Consider the following 16,984-nt stretch of genomic DNA (forward strand, 5'->3'; position numbering starts at 1 on the left):
CCCCCCCCCCCCCCCCCCCCCCCCGGTCTCTACTTAAGCTTATTCCCTACTGGTTTTCTCCTGTAGCTACCATCAAGGGCAGTGATTTAATACAACACTCTTCTTGGTTGTTTGTTTATTTAATTTGAGGGAGAGGGAGGGAGGGAGGGAGAAGAGATCTCATGCATAGTCCATGCTCAGCTCAGAGCCTGACATGGGGCTTGGTTTCATGACCCTCGGATCATGACCTGAGCTGAAATCAAGAGTCAGATGCTCAACTGACTGAGCCACCCAGGTGCCCAATCCACCACTCTTGTTTCTGAACTTCTTTGTACCTGGAATGCTTTCTTTCTTTCTTTCTTTTTTTTTCCCCCTTATCCTACTCATGGTTTATGAGCCAGCTCAAGCAATCACCCCCGTTGTTTGTTCACGAAATCTTTTGTTTCCCAAATAAAAGTCTTATCACAATGCTTTCTTGACTTGTCTAGCTCATCTGTAAGAGGTAGGGCAGGAAGAAGGAATTTATTACTCATCTTTATATACCAGGCAGAGGACAAAAACCGTCAAGGGTCAGCCTCTTATGGAACTTCTAGATTCTAGACAGATGTTAATGAAATCACAGAAATAAATGTAAAATTACAGTTGTGGAAAGTGATCTAAAGGGTTTTAACCTAGTCATGTGGGATAAGAAAGAACATCTCAAGGAAGTTGTTGAGCTGTGACCTGAAGAAAGAGTAGGAGATAACTAGGCCCAGAAGGGAGGAGAGCATCACAGACCGAGAGAAGAACACAGCGAAGGACTCAGAGCAGGTAAGACGGGCTGTGCTGTGTCCAGGGAACTGGGGGAAGGGCAGCGTGATGGGAGTAGAGAGCCGGAGTGGTGTGAGAGGCTCACATAGAAAGATGAGGGCCTTGGACGCCCGGCAGGCTCGGTTGTTGAGCATGCCCCTCTTGATCTTGGGGTTGTGAGTTCAAGCCCCACGTTGGTATAGAGAGTACTTAAAAAAAAAAAAGAAAGAAAGAAAGAAAAATAGAAGACCTTGTAGATCATAGTTAGGATTTGGGCTTTTAGCTAAAAGAAGTGGGAAGTCTTTGAGTGACCTTTTTTAAAGTGTGGATTGACATAATCACATTACCTTTTGAAAGGTGCAGCCTGGCCGAAGCATAGAAGGAGAATTGTAAGGGTTCATAGGAATGGATTTGGAGAGCAGCCAGTTGAAGTCCAGAAAACCTGTCCTAGTACCCTTTTTAAAAAAAATAAAAAAGAAATGTGTATTTTTTGAGAGAGAGACAGAACATGAGTGGGGAAGGATTAGAGAGAGAAAGAGAGACAGACAGACAGAGACAGAATCCAAAGCAGGCTCCAGGCTCTGGGCTGTCAGCGCAGAGCCCAACCCAGGGCTCCAGCCCACAGACCATGAGATCATGACCCGAGCTGAGGTTGGATGCCTAACCGACCAAGCCACCCAGGTGCCCCTGTCCTAGTAACTTTAACTGAGGTTGTGGTGTGGAGGTGTCCCCAAGTAGAGGAGCTTGAGAGAAGCTTACGAGGTAACAGTGACAGGATTTGTGGACGCCAGGATGAAAGGTGGGGGGTAAAGATGCTGCCTAGGTGTCTAACATGCATAACAAGGATGGGCAGGGGAGCTAGTCACCAGGAGAGACCATCTAGAAAAGAGGCTCATTGGGGGCCGAGTGTGTCTTTAGTTTGGATATGCTGGGGATACCTTTGAGACCATCAGCTGGAAACTTCAGGGGGATAGTCTTCACTCTGCTGAGGTTTGGTAGACACATTTGTGGATCACCTGTGTGTATGTGGTGTGTGTGGTCTGATGGAAATATAGGAGATTGACCTGGGTGGACGTGGGGGATGAACGAGGGCCCTGCACAGCACCCTGCAGGACTCCTGCACTGGCCGGCCCGGCTGGGGCCGAGGGTCAGGTAGATAGGCCCGGGAGAGGACCGTGCCGGGTGAGCCAAAGGCAAAGAGCCTTTCCAGAAGGCGGGTATGTGGTTGGCCCTCTCAGAGGAAGCTGAGTGGTCAGATGATAATGAGGTGGACGGCTTTGCAGTGGATTTGGTAACAGGAAATTGCCTCAGTGGGAGTTGTCTCAGTGAGCATGTGATAGGCATGGTCCTTGTCAGGCAGTGGAGAATGGACACAGGTGAACAGCGGATGACGTGGGACGCCTGAGTGGGTCAGTAAGCATGTGACTTTGGTGCAGGTCATGATCTCACAGTTCGTGTGCTCGAGCCCTGCATCGGGCTCCACACTGACAGCTCAGAGCCTGGAGCCTGCTTCGGATGCTGTGTCTTCTTCCTTCTCTGCCTCTCTCGCTTGCACTCTGACTCTCTCTCACTCAAAAATAAAAAATATACATTAAAAACTTAAAAAAAACCCCAGTGGACGACAGTAGTGGGATCCATGAGGGTCCTTTTATAGGTAGGATGGGGAACAGTGGGAGTCTGGACTCCCGTGTGTCTGGGCATCTTTCTGGAGTTGGGCAGCGGAAATACCCAAGGGGCCTGGATTTGAGCTGAGGACAGGCAGACGAAGGGGAGGGGACAGTTATTCTAAGCAGGAGTCCTGAGATGGGAAGAAGTGTTGTGCGGTAGCGGGAGCACACAGGAGAGGTGGAGAGGGCGCTGGGCAAGTGGAGGGGCAGCCAGGACGGGAGGGGCCCTGCAGTCCTTGGAAAGAATTGATGGATTGTGAAGTACACTTCAAAGGATGAGTTGTGTTGGTGTGCAAATTACATCGCTTTCAAGTTGTTTTAAAAAAATAGTGCAGTGTCAGATACACTGGCCGGGTCCAGTGCAGGGTGAATTGGAAGGAAGGCAAAAACAGAATTTTAGTCACAGAGACCTGTTAGAAGGCAGTTGTATTTATTAATCTGTGTGCAAGATGATGGCTTGTTCCATTTCCGCTGGAGCAGTGGATAAACTATAGAGGTTTGGGATGTGATTGGTAGACCTCTAAGAGCGAGCAGAATGCCTGGTGTGCGGTTGGACATTTGACAAATAGAAATATTTCTTGCTCTGGTTCAGTGAGGAAGAATTAGTTGTACTTCACTAGCTGCATTTGGTGAGTCAAGTGTCCTGCAGAATCTGGCTTCAGTAAGTGAGATGATTAGCATTTAGGGAATGAAAAGTCAAGAGGGAGAGACATGGTTTCATGGATAAGTGAGTTTTACATGATCCCAGAGAGGATCTGTTTGAATTTTTGTTATTTGTAGTCAATTTTACACGATTTAGTTCTTAATTGTGCAATAGAACCCCCTCTTCCCTGCAAGAGAAAATACATTCTTGAGGGTATGGATGGTGTTTGGCTCCATTTAGATCTTGCATAGCGCAATGTACTATTGGGGATTCTCTACTACCGAGAGTTTACGTTTGTAGGGTGCTTTGCAGTCTGTAAGTGCATTTCCATATGGTATACCTAGTTAACTTAACTCTTGCAGCAGCTCTGTGGGGGTAGTTAGCTGTTGTCCTTGTTTTACAGCAGTGAAACCGATTCAGAGAGGGAGAGTGATTTGCCCAAGGCAGCACAGCACGTGGCACTGGCACTGCCAAGAACTTGGGTGTTGGCTTCTCAGTCCAGTTCTGTGCTGGGCCTAACCTTCTGGGACTGCTTAAATAGTATCAGGAAGTGGTTTTCTTAAATGTGGTTTGGGCCCTGAGTGTGACTGACATTTTAGCTTTTTAATCTGAATTGGTTGGTGGCTTCATTTGGAAGAGGCAGCCGATGTTTGTGTGGAGGGTGAAGCAGCCTGGAGTCACAAAGAGCGTTTCTGTATCACTGGCTCCCGACAGCCTTCGACTGATTAGCTGAAGACAGAGTGAGGCCAGGCCACCAGAGTCAGCAGTTGAGATAAAATGGTGACGCGCTCCTGAGAAACCGGGAGCCTGGTGAGAGGAGTGTCTGTGTTTCATGAGTCCTGGGGTCCTGCTTTTGGAAACGTGAGTTGTCAGTTTGGTTTGAATATCCTCTCCTCAAGCATGAGCAGTGCATGTTTTTGTGGGCTTATAAGATTTTTATCAGAAAAACTATTTCCATCCACTTCCTCGATCTGATATCATTCAGTCTTATGGCTTTCAAAACTAAATTAAAAAGGTAATTTTTATCTCCAGCCTGGACCTCTGCCAACTAAAAATCCTCATGTGGGTTTTGTAGGCTTCTCAAACTTGGTGTGTTCAGACCTGAGCTCCTGATCTCCCTCCCCAAACTTGTGTCATGTCAGCTTCACTCATCCAGGTGCTCAAGCCAGAAAACCTGTGGTTGTTCCTGACTTCTTTCTCTCACATTTCACCTCCCAGTTTGTCAGCACATAGAAAATAAGGCTTGTCCCCTCCCTGCCCTGCCGGGCTGGTGCGCCCCAGCTTCCGAAGCCTCTCCCTGACCAGTCTTCTCGCAGCAGCGCCTGCATGCCCTCGGGAGTTCTCTCCGGCCCGAGAAGTCAGATCTCATCTTCTTTCTCTGTTGCTCAGATCCCTGCAGGGGCTGAAGTGTCATTCAAGTCACTGCATGTCACCTCATGGCACTTGAGTAAAGGCAGCGAAGTCCTTACTCCGGCCTACAAGGCAGGATCCAGCCCTCCGCCCCCATCTCCTCTCCAGCTGCGTTCCCTCTTTCGCATGTCACTGCAGCCCCCTATGTCCCGAGTGTGCCCAGCTCGCTCCTGCCTCTGGACATTCGCACCTGCTTTCTCTCTGTTGGATGATCTCCCTTCATGTGCTTTTAGGACATTTTCTCTAAACCTCTTGCTCAGGGGCAAGGCCTGAGGGATTCCCTGACCACCATTTAACACTGCAGTCCTCCCGTACTCTAGGCCCCCTGGAGGCCCCGGGTAAGACCTTTTCCATACTGTGATCTTCCCCACTCCCTAGAGTGTAAACGCCACGAGGGCGGGACGCCTGCTCCAGTCCTCTGCTGCTCTCCTCACACCCAGAGCCGTAACCAGTACACGGTAGGCGTTTGGTAGACATGGTTCTGTGAATAAATGAAGATTGTTGTGAATCTGAACGTGCTCTAGATTAGATTTTTCCCTTTTGTAATTTGATACAGTATGTTATGCTGCTTATTGTTTAAGTGAGTTGAGCAGTGGATTGACAGAGACTTTCAATGTTTTTGTCTTTCTTAGTGGACAAAAATTTCTTTTTTGGAGGGAAGGGCATAGTGAGTGAGCACCTGTGAAGAGCTGGGGACCCTGGGAACACGGATTATAACCTGAGCAGTAGGTTGTGATCAGGTGGGAGGGGGTTTCCCTTTGGAAGAGTCACTGGGTGTATGGCTTTGTGCACATGACCTCTTCCTAGTCTCCCTTCTGTAGTCTGTAAAGTGGGGACGGTGACTTCTTTCTGGTTGACTTCACTGAGCAGAGAGAAGGAAGTGAGTGAGATCACGGCAGGAATCTGCTGGGAACCCCGTGTTGATAACAGAAACGCTGTTGTTGTAATGGTAAATCTTTTCTAGCAAATCGAAGTGACAACTACCCTTCTCAGTGCCATCTGGTTTCTCTCTGGGTCCCTTTCCTTAAATGTCACATTATTGTTGCATGTTGGTCATTGTGAGATGAGGCCCAGAAAAAGTATGATTAGTGTGGGAAATGCAGAGGAAAAAAATATCCCCACTGCACCATATACTTTAGAGCCAAAGTAAATGGTAATTGACTTTTGTTTTGGATTATCACTGTTCTTAGTTACCTGCAAGTTGGATACATACATGAGATTTCATTTTGTGGATGCTTTTTCTGTTTTTTCTTGGATTTTTCTTTCTTGCTCACTCTTGGCAGAAGCAACTCAAATTTCTTTGTAAATAGAAGCTAGTATATGATTTTGTAGGGAGTGGTGTTGAATATATAATTTGGACTTACTATTTTTTCCTTTTTGAGTGCTGAAATAATATTTTAACATAATTTTCTGGGTATCTTCTTAATCCTGGAGAGAATGATCTTTTTCTTAAATTCATCAGCTGTCTGTCCTGAAATACACCTGTGAGGCTTTTAGCCCAAGCCCCCTGTTCTCTCAGATCCCCGGAGGCGGTGGTGTGTCTTCAGTGTCAAAGAGGAAGGTTCTAACAGCGGTGTTGGCTACGGTTTTCTTTCTTGCATGATTGGCTTCTTCATGCTTTAAACTCAAGCCCAGTGGAGAAAGTACTGTGTCGCTTTGTGTATTTTCAGTTGCTAGCACTAGTGGCCTACAGGGACTGGGTAGTATATTATTGTCTGTTTAGCAAGTGATTCATATGGGCAGAACTTTTTGCAGGCACTAGGATAATTTTTTATTTTCTTAAATATGTTTAGAAAATGGAAATCCTGTCTAGAAGCATATTTCCTGTGTAGAAGGAAGCATTCTAGGTCTGGGCTACATGCTTTCCCCCTTCTGACTGTTTCTTTTTTTTATAAAAAATTTTTTTAATGTTTTATTTATTTTTGATACAGAGAGAGACAAAGCATGAGAGGGGGAGGGGCAGAGAGAGAAGGAGGCACAGAACCAGAAGCAGGCTCCAGGCTCTGAGCTAGCTGTTGGCACAGAGCCTGATGCGGGGCTCAAACCCACGAACGGGAGATCTGACCTGAGCCGAAGCCGGAGGCTTAACCGACTGAGCCCCCCAGGTGCCCCCTGACTGTTTCAAATTGTCAGCATTATTTGCTCCTTCATGGGTCTGTCTCCCTCCCGTAAGTCGTTGTGAACATTTTTTTATTTTCTCAAATGCCTAAGAATATTTGAGGTGCTTATGGAAAGGTCTTTTCTGGTGTCAGATTTGACCTAAGAGCTTTGGGGAGAGTATATGATAATTTTTATGGTTTTGGTGTGACCAAAGAGAATTTTCTCTGTGTCTAAGGCATGTAATTGCAAGCTGATTTGTTTATTGTTGTCTAGGAGAAGAGGACCAATCTTTTGTTTGTTTGCATATGTTGTTTCTTATCTGGCCCCAGTGACATGAGAAGCAGATGGTTCTCCTATTGATCAGTTTGCTTGTTCAACATTAGAGCACTGAGGCCGAGGACTCGCGGGTTTTCCCTCGTTGTGTCTTCAGTCTCAAACACCTGGCACATAGACGGTCGTCAGTACAGATTGTTGAGCAAATGAAAGAAGGTATCGGGAAGATGATACAGGACTGCAGAAGAGAAATTGCTGGTGATTATGACTGTCCCCAGACTGACTTGTAAACAGAACAGTCTGTGTCCATCTCTTGTCCTCCCCCTGACCCATAGAATTTTTGCAAGAATTGTATTGGGTTGGAATTTGGGATTCCGTCTTCTCATTGTAAAGTCTTAAGAACTTCAGACTTGCCTTGTTGGGTTTATTTCTAGGGGAGGAGTTTATCAGGGAAATATTAGCAGTGGGAATTTGGAAGAATGTAAAAGCCACCTAATATTCCCTAAAGATGGAAATTGTTTTTGGAAGCTGTTATGTTTTGTTAAGGCAGAGATCATGTATCTTCTGAGATACCATTTTTCATGGAAAATAAATAGAGCAGTCGACTTTGAAGATGGGAAAAGTTACATTGAAGGCAGAAGAATCTTGCTTTGAGGTCATCACTTTTATTTTAGTTTGCACTTGTGTTTATCTTGAGAGGAGCTCTGGAAATTTGGAGTGTGGCTAGAAAAAGTCTTTCCAAGACAGTACCCCGCGAGAGACATCTTCAGACGTTTTTCAAGTCTATCCAGATTATTGTTTTTCTAGGTGGAAGTAGGTTTAGTATATAGGTTCTTGGCCTTTTAAATTAATGTTATAGGTTATGAAGCTTCTTTTGGACAATTGTACTCATTATATGTTTTCTGCTAGGGTACACTTCACTTTTTCCTTCAAAAGAAGAAAGCAGTTGGTGTGCAGAAAGTATAGTTTACTATTATGCATTCAGACGTTTTATTATTATTATTGGTGTGGTCGTAAATCCCAAACCATATACTAGCTGAGACCAAGATCTGCACGTACTTAAACTTTGTGTCACTTGTCCTAACTTTTTTCCTGTGGCCGGTGAGAAGTTTTTAGGGCTAAAACACAAGTGAGAGATTTAATTTAACAAAACATCACCTTAGGAAGGAGCTATGAGAAAGTGTTAAAGTAAAATCAGTTTCTCTTTCTCTCTTTTCTTGCCTAGCGTTTTTGAAGCGTTGGGGTAGTTGGAGTGGTTGTATTTTCCCTGGAATTGAGTAAGAAATTCAGAAGACTGAAGCCCAGGCTTACTGTCTACCTTTCACGGAGGCCTAGCCGTGAGAGGACAGAAGAAGGCACGTGGCGAATCATGACAGCTGACAAAGACAAAGACAAAGAGAAAGAGAAGGACCGGGACCGAGATCGGGACCGAGAGAGAGAGAAACGAGACAAAGCAAGAGAGAGTGAGAATGCACGGCCTCGCAGGAGCTGTACCTTAGAAGGAGGAGCCAAAAATTACGCGGAGAGCGATCACAGCGAGGACGAGGACAATGACAACAATAGCGCCACCACAGAAGAGTCCACGAAGAAGAACAAAAAGAAACCACCGAAAAAAAAGTCTCGCTACGAGAGGACCGATACCGGTGAGATAACGTCCTACATCACTGAGGATGACATCGTCTACAGGCCCGGAGGTGAGCAGCGTTGCATTTGGTCCTCACAGTGTGTGTGCCGGCGCAGGATGTCGGCATTCGCATGCGTCTCTGCGTGGCAGGGATGGCAGGGAGCCCCGAACAGGGGGTGGTAGTTTGGGGGAGAGAAACTCAAGGGGGAAACACACTGACCCGCTCTGGGGCAGTTGGGTCCGCTGGCTTCTCGCTTCTGTCGGCCTCAGCGTGGGCTTCTGTGCTCGCTGTGCATGTCCGCCACGTGGGCTCTGCCTTTGTGTTCCCTCCTGCTGCTTCTGTCCCCTCACCCTCCACTCAGTACGTTTCCAGCTTTTCATTCCCTCCTCGGTTTTTATCTTCAAACACAGGCAGTGGTGACCCTGCGGAATTTAATACCTGGTGGGACAAGTAAACTTTAAGATTCTTAGAAGCAGGATGTTTCACACTGGCCACAGGAGTGAGCAAAAGCTCGAGAAATATTTGTAAAGGCCTTTAAACCAAAATTTATTTCTCCTTACAACCTCCTGTTCCAAGGCATTGAGCTTCAGAATCTCTCACCAATGATAGTAGATGAAGACAGCCAACTCGCTTTGTTTTCTGGAAAATTTCCTAGGGTTTACTCAGTGCGTTGAGGTTCATGGTTGTTCAGAGAAAGATGGACCCAGCTCTCAGATGAGATGCCGGGAGACCAGTGCTCGCGACCCCGCGGGCGCCAGCAGAGCCGCTGCGTCACGTGTGTGGCGTGTGTGTTCAGGGCCTTCTGACAGCGGTCAGTCACACTAGCTAAAATCATTTTGTCTGAATTATGATGCTGAGGACTGACATGAATTTCGTATGAGATGGAATTCAGAGATTAACAGCCTCCCGGTGGAGGGGTTAGGGTTAGGGGGCCTGAGTGGCTCAGTGGATTGAGCGTCAGACACTTATTTGAGTTCAGGTCATGATCCCAGGGTCATGGGATTAGGCCCCTTCTCAGGCTCCGTGCTGAGTGTGGAGCCTGCTTGAGATTCTGTCTGTCTCTTACTCTCAAAGAAAGAAAGAAAGAAAGAAAGAAAGAAAGAAAGAAAGACTCCCGGTTTGCTGTTCTTCCAGGAAGGGGAAACTAAAGACATGGTGTTATGTCGCTGACCTGGTGGTGGTGTTTCACTGAGGAGGACTGTCGCTTTGCTGAACTTTGCGTAAAGTACCAGAGCTTTTCCTGGTGTAGGAGTTTGTCTTGATTTCAAAAGATAATCAACATTAGAACTTATCCAGATACACTTGTAGTCACAGCTACAATGTATTGGTTGATGATTAACTGAGAAGATATTTATGTGACATAAAAGTTACCAGCGTGAGGTTTTAGAGAAGCTAGGGCTCTGCTGTGGAGATGGAGTCACTGTCACGGCACATGCGGGTTACTCTGCTGTCTGAGTCACAGACTTAGGTACCGCACAGGAAGAATTTCTGAGCTCCTGAAGAATCTCTCTCGTGATAGGGTTAACCGAGAATTACTTGCTGTGGGCCTATTCGGTTCTAAATCATGAGAAAGGAACAGAATGTGTTAACTTCTTCAGATATAGATTGTAGTATCATAACTTAACAATAAGGAAAGATCTGGGACGCCTGGATGGCTCAGTCAGTTAAGCGTCTGATTCTTGGTTTTGGCTCAAGTCATGATCTTGATCTCGTGGTTTGTGAGTTTGAGCCTCACGTTGGACTCTGCACTGACAGCATGGAGCCTGCTTGGGGTTCTCCCCTCCCGTCCCCTCTCCTTCCCTCCCCTGCTTGTGTGCACCTGTGCTCGCTCGCTCTCTCTCAAAATAAACAAACATTAAAAGTAATAAGGAAATATCTTATTTGTTATCTGTTTCTCATGATACGTAACAATTCAGTGTGGTAATGTGCTCGTTTGGATCATTATGCAGCACTGAACACCCGCTTTTCTCAGTGGAATGTCACTCCTGTGTCAGTGGCGATGCTTCCTGCAAATATTTGTGGTCAGTACACGTGGGAAGCGCTGCACGTCCTATCCCTGTCCTAAGAGATTCATAGTTAATGACGCTGAGAAAACCTGTAGTTGAGGAAACCTCTGTAACGTTTAAAACCTCCCACAAAACCTGCTGTTTTTCCCGCTTGTGGGATTGCGGCACCCTGTGTCTGCTGATTATCTCCCTAAGTGAAGCCAGTGCACTTTCATCCTGCACCTTCTGCAGGATAATAGAAATCCTTCCTGCTTGAGGTTTGGACGAGTATGTGAAGGAAAGTTGCTTGGGGCTTATTTACAAAACAGCCAGTTCTTAAAGTGTTTTGGAATTGAGCTGAGTATTTATGGAGGCAGGCGCTCTTTCAGTGAATCTGAGGACCTTTGTGAAACATGAAAAAGGTATGCTTTCTCGGGAAGCTAAATATGTTATAAAGAATCTATGAAAACCAAAAGGGACTTGAAAGTTTTCTGTGACACTCGGAGAGCGTAACCACTTTGTGTGAGGTGCCGCTCATAGCCGGAGGGTGATGCTGTGGTGGCCTGGCGTTTGCACTTTGCTCGGTCCAGTGGATGTTTGGCTCTTTGGTGAGGAGACTAACCTTGACCTTTGTGTGTGTGTGTGTGTGTGTGTGTGTGTGTGTGTTAATTCTTTTTAGGATTTTTAGGAGAGGCTTTTGAAGCTAAAGGGTTTGGTTGCTGTCTCCAGATAGCTTCTTTCTAACTGGAGGGCTGTTGAACACTGCCTATTTTTATGTTTACCTGCACCGAAGAATCACATCGCAAGTGCGGTGCTATGTTTAAATTCCCAAGTGGGACTTGGTTTTTTCCCTTTTGTGTTCCTTTCTGGTCTTTTTCTTTCTTGGCGCAAAGCACTGCAATAACCTCTTTTGTTAGTGATGAAACCCATTATCCTCCCCCAGGCGCAGAGATTCTGTAGGTTTAGATCCTCAGTGTTGTGGTAGGAACTCCATAGGACGTCACAGTGGATTTCTTCAGTGTATTATTCTGTTTTGAAGATTAGATCTTTTATGCTTATTTGTTTCTTTAGGATATAAAACACCGATTAATTTTTGTGTTTTTGCTTTCTGTTTTTGTGTATTGGTTTTAATACTCAGATTAAGTGTAAAATATAGATAGCTCCCATTATAAGAACAATCCCCACAGTGAGGATAAAAAAAAAAAAAGCCTAGACTATACCTGTACTTCTTTGTCCTAGGGGGACAGGTCTATCTATATTCAGATTATTTGGTCTGAGAAGAATGAGATTGTTTTGAGAAAATGGATATGATTTAGAATTTGTCACTAGCTAAAGTTTAATTTTATGCATAGTCACAACAAGCTCTTTTATGGCCCTGCTGTTCATCTCTGAAGTTATTTTGTTTTGTCCTTAGGAGCTCAGCGGGATGGACTTGAAGTTACTCATTGCCCAGGTTGCCTCCTGCCTCGGGTCCTTAGCACTTGCTTTTGCCTCAGGCTAGTGAGTCCTCCCCTGTACCTGCTCACAGACAGACAGACTTCTGTCCTTTTCTTTCCTTAGTGCTCCCATTTCACTGCCTTTCCTCTCCCGGGTTGCCCAGATTTCCTTAATAAACACTGTCACAGCATTATGTATCTTTTCTTCTAGAGCTTACAACTAGTAATTTTGTGTTTTATTTCTGTTATTTTGGGATTAATACCGTCTCCCTCCTCCATAAAGGAAAAACTGTTGTTGGTTGTTTTTTTTTTTTTTTTTTTTTTTTGGCCTATCAGTGGATTCCTGACACCTGTGGCAGTGGTGTGCACATGGTGTACCACTGTGTCTACCAAATGTTTGTTGTAAATAAGATTCTGAAAACCTTTCAAAAATTTATTAACTAACTAATAATGTCAGGGTTAAAATGCTTATGGAAGTCTATCTTGAATCATTTATTTGCCAATGAATGATTTGTTAACAGACTTGTTATAAAATAAAAACCAAAACAAAAAAACCCCGTGGGGCTCTATTATATATTGCCCCCATGTCTAATCTAACTTCTTTGTTGTCTGTCAGCCATTACGCTATTTTTGAGATGGCTGTCACGGTAACAAATTGATTTATTACACAGCTGTGTGCAGCCAGATTTCCCTTATGGGCTTCTTTAGCATAGGATATTGATTTTTAAAGCTTGCTGTGGGTGGCATATTAATTTCCTTCCACTATTTCTAATTCCTGTCCCTCAGCTTTATTGAGATACAGCTGACATATAATACTGTTTAGGATGTACAATATAGTGGTTTTGTATATGTATATATTCCAAAATGATTACCATAATAAGGTTAGTTAACTTGTCCATCACCACGCATAGGTACTAGTGTGTGTGTGTGTGTGTGTGTGTGTGTGTGTGTGGTGAGAACTTTTAAAATCTACTCTTCTAACAACTTTCCAGCATGCAGTGCAGTATTGTTAACTGTAGTCACCACGCTGTACATAACATCCCTAGAACTATTTCATTTATAGATGGAAGTCTGTACCCGTTGACCACCTTCACCCATTCCCTACAGCCCTCGCCCCACTCCCTCACTGTGGCCAGCGTTAATCTGTTCTCCTGATCTCTGTTTCTGTGAGTTTGGTGTTTTAGATTCCATGTCTGGGTGAGACCACACAGTATTTGTCTTTTTCTGTCTGTTCCACTTAGCATAATGCCGTCAGATTTCATCCATGTTTCCAGGATTCCACCTTTGACCCCCCCGGTCCCTTTATTATGGCTGAATAATGTTATTTATATATATACCACATTTTCTTTCTTCTTTCGTCCATTGGTGGACACTTAGGTTATTTCCATTTCTTGGCTATTGTAAATAATGCTGCTGTGAACATACGGGTATGGACATCTCTTCTTAGGTAGTCATTTCATTTCCTTTGTCTAAATAACCCAGAGGCGGACTTGCTGGATCATATTTGCGGTTCTGTACTAGTGTTTTGAGGAACCTACAAACCATTTTCCATAGTGAGTGGCTGCACCCGTTTACATTCTCAACAACAGCGTATTCACTATTTTCAGTTAGATACTATGTTTTTTTTCTTCCTGATCAGGTAAAACAGCCAAAAAATTAAATTCAAATTATTGAGAGAGACTTTTTCATTTTGGTGTATTGGTTTGCTTGCTATTTTGATAAGGAAACATGTTCTTTAAAAACTGCCTGTTAATTTGATTCTCCGTTTCTTGTATTTGTCATATCAACTGCTACTTTTCTTTGATTTTCCCATTTACCCTGATATAGGGTAATCTTTATTACATATATGAAAGGGGGGAAGATTTAGGGTTTTCAAGTTTGTTATATATGTGTTCCTTCTACCTTTATGAAAAAGTGTGATATTTTTCATGAAGATAAATTTTCATATATAAATTAAATATATATAAAGGACAAAGAACTTTAAGTTTGTGGTTTATGAAATCTTAGGTGAAGTAAAACATTTCCCTTTCTTATTTGCAAATTTTCCTCATTATTAGGAATTGGGGACTTGAACTGAAAAAAAAAAAAGACCTAGAATTGAGTATACATTGAACATTGAGGTGTTAATTTCTTTTTGATGCAGATGGAAGTTAAGCTGGAAAAAATCCAAACTAAACAAAATAACACCTGGGAATGTGGTTTGAATCAGAAGGCAATGTTCATGTTTAAAAACATATTGAAGTTAAAAGTAGACTATTAATCATGCGTAATGTTAAATAGACACAAAAAGGTATAATACTGTAGGATTCCTTTTATATAAAGTTAAAAACCAGGCAAGGCTAATCTTTGGTGTTTTGAAGTCAGGTTGCAGTTACTTGATGGGCGCTGGTGTCTGGAACAGCGCGAGTAGCACCCTCGGGGGTCTGGTCACCTCCTTCATGGTGACACTGGCTTTGTTCACACTGTGAGCATGTATCAATCTTTGCACTTTTCTGCGTATGTGTTACATACTTCAGTGAAAAATTTACTTAAGAAGTTAAAACATGGAGCTATTTTCCTAATGGATAATTTCCCTTTGATTCAAGTTCCTAAAGAAGTCCCCAGTGTTTTAACAAATAGCATGTCTTAACATTTAGCTAATTACTGATTCTTCACTGAGGCGCTGGTCTGTGATCTGTTAAGAGGCTGCCTTTGGTTTCAAAGTCTGGATTCCCTCAATAATTGGAAGCTTATCTATGGTAATCACTAAGACAAACATTAGAAATAAAATAAAGTTCTGCCATTTGCTGTTCCAGGACATAATTTTTGGAGAAAATAAAACCACATTCAATGCATAACTTTTTATCCATGTCTCTTGTACTTGTAGAAGAATTTTAGGTAGATGCGACATGCAAATAATGGTGTCTTGTGGCATTCTTATTATGGGTTGCGGCACGACCCATTTTCCGATGATAGCAAGAAACAAGTTCTGGAGAAAGGCAGCTTTAGGCCCATCTTGAATGAAAGTGGTTTGACATGTTACAAGCTCGTTTGCGCTTAATCACCCGAATAGTAACCTGTTCAACGCCTTCTGTGGGTCCCTGTTGTCAGTAGGCTCGAGGCCGCAGTGTGCATTGACATACCAGGCTCTGTTGTGATTGCATATCTACATAAACATCTTTATTATATTTTTAAAATTTGTAATGCTTATTTTTATTTTTGAGAGGGAGAGAGAGACAGAATGTGTGTGGGGGGGCGGGAAGGACAGAGAGAGAGGGAGATAGAGAATCCGAAGCAGGATCCAGACTCCCGGCTGTCAGCAGAGAGCCTGATCCAGGGCTCGAACTCACAAACTGTGAGATCATGACCTGATTGGAAGTCAGATGCTTAACTGACTGAGCCCCCCAGGCGCCCCTATATAATCACCTTTAGACCTTTTATTTGGAAGGAGGAAGCACAGTGAGGCAGTATATTCATTTGCTAGGGCTGATGTAACAAAGCACCACAAACTGAGTGAAATAAATGGTCTCATAGTTTTGGAGGCTAGCACTTCAAAATCAATGACTCAGTAAGATCATGCTCCTTGTGAAGGCAAGAGGAAAGGATCTCTTTCTTCAGGCCTTTCTGAGCTTCTGGTAGTTCCTTGACTTGTGCATAGTAACTATAGTCTTCTGTGGGGTTCCCTGTGTGTTCCTGTTTCTCCCCAAATCTCTCCTTTGCCTCAGGACACCAATCATGGCGGATTAGGGCCCTCCCTCTGCTGCACATGGTGTTAGGTCCACTTCACTGTAACTCATTACATCTGCGTTGATACTCTTTCTTCATGTAAGGCCACATTCTGAGGTATTGGTGGTTAGGACTTCACATCTGAATTTTGGGGCACTGCAATTCAGTCCGTAACATGTGGGTAGAGCTTTGTTGCTAGACAGACAGGGCTTGAGTGAGCTGTAGACTGACCAGGGCTTGAGTGAGCACATCAGCTGTATTTAGTTCTGTGTCCATGGAACAGTTGTGAAAAAAATATATATTTTAAGTTTATTTATTTTAAGAGAGAGATGTAGGAGGGGCAGAGAGAGGGGGAGAGAGAATCCCGAGTAGGCTCTACACTGTCAGCGCAGAGCCTGATGCGGGGTTCCAACCCACAAACCATGAGATCATGACCTGAGCCGAAACCAAGAGTCGGATGCTTAATTGACCTGAGCTCCCCTGGCTTTGGTTTTGTTTTGTTTTGAGAGAGAGACATAGTACCTGTGTGTGGGCAGGGGAGGGAACAGAGAGGGAGAGAGAATTTTAAGAAGGCTCCATGCTCAGTGTGAATCCCTGACGGGCTCAATTCTACAACCCTGGGGTCATGACCTGAGCCGCAATCAAGAGTCCGACGCTTAACTGACTGAACTATCCGGGAACCCCAAAAATGCACTTCTTGTTTTTAATTACATTATAAATGTGCTTTTAGTTGTAGATTACGTTCTTTTTTTTCACTGAAAATTTGAAATTTTATTTCCTTCTTTTCTGAGCCTCAAGAAGTGATGGCCTTTTAGTGCCTATTAGGAAGTTAGCCAAATTCTGTGTATGTAAAAGAAAATTTTTAGCACATTAAAAGTTATTACTTTATCTCTCTGAGGGTAGAAGAAATGAGAAATTGCTATTCTAAAATTACTGTAACAAATAAATGAAGAATGATGGACATTTTATGACTGTATCTTTTTTGATTTCATAAGGAAAGAAAGGGTCATTAAATAGAGTGGGCCACGTAGTGTGGACGCCTGCTGCTCCCAGCGTTGGCCACAGACTGACACCCATGAGAATTGGTTAGAAATGCAGAATCTCAGGTTCCACACCAGATCTGTTGAATCAGAGTTCTTGTTTTCATAGGATTCCCGGGTGATTTAAATACACATTAAAGTTGGAGAATCATTGATGTAGACCAGTGCTTCCCAGGCTTTTTCAAGTTAATGTTCACATAGAAAATGAACACATTGCCTTATGGCCTGAGAAACTAGCATCCCAGTACACCTGTCAGTTATTTATGACAGACTAGAATTTAGGTAGATCTAAAACACACACACACACACACACACACACACACACACATACA

General features: G+C 43.8%; 1 protein-coding gene across 10 annotated transcripts in view; it reads left to right on the forward strand.

Moving 5' to 3' along the window:
- Positions 1–16,984, forward strand: part of RERE (arginine-glutamic acid dipeptide repeats) — a 293,409-nt gene that overhangs the window by 37,019 nt on the left and 239,406 nt on the right. For 4 of the 10 annotated variants that reach the window (XM_029949991.1, XM_029949993.1, XM_029949995.1 and 1 more), the window contains exon 2: positions 8,087–8,555. In XM_029949991.1, coding sequence (XP_029805851.1) covers positions 8,231–8,555 — 325 coding nt within the window. In that variant the 5' untranslated portion in view covers positions 8,087–8,230. Of the gene's footprint in view, positions 1–544; positions 790–2,328; positions 3,940–5,349; positions 5,438–8,086; positions 8,556–16,984 lie in introns of those variants that run through there. The other 6 variants (XM_029949990.1, XM_029949997.1, XM_029949998.1 and 3 more) reach the window with 4 other exon arrangements.

This window comes from Suricata suricatta, chromosome 8 (assembly GCF_006229205.1).
Source record: "Suricata suricatta isolate VVHF042 chromosome 8, meerkat_22Aug2017_6uvM2_HiC, whole genome shotgun sequence".
NCBI classification, from domain to species: domain Eukaryota; kingdom Metazoa; phylum Chordata; class Mammalia; order Carnivora; family Herpestidae; genus Suricata; species Suricata suricatta.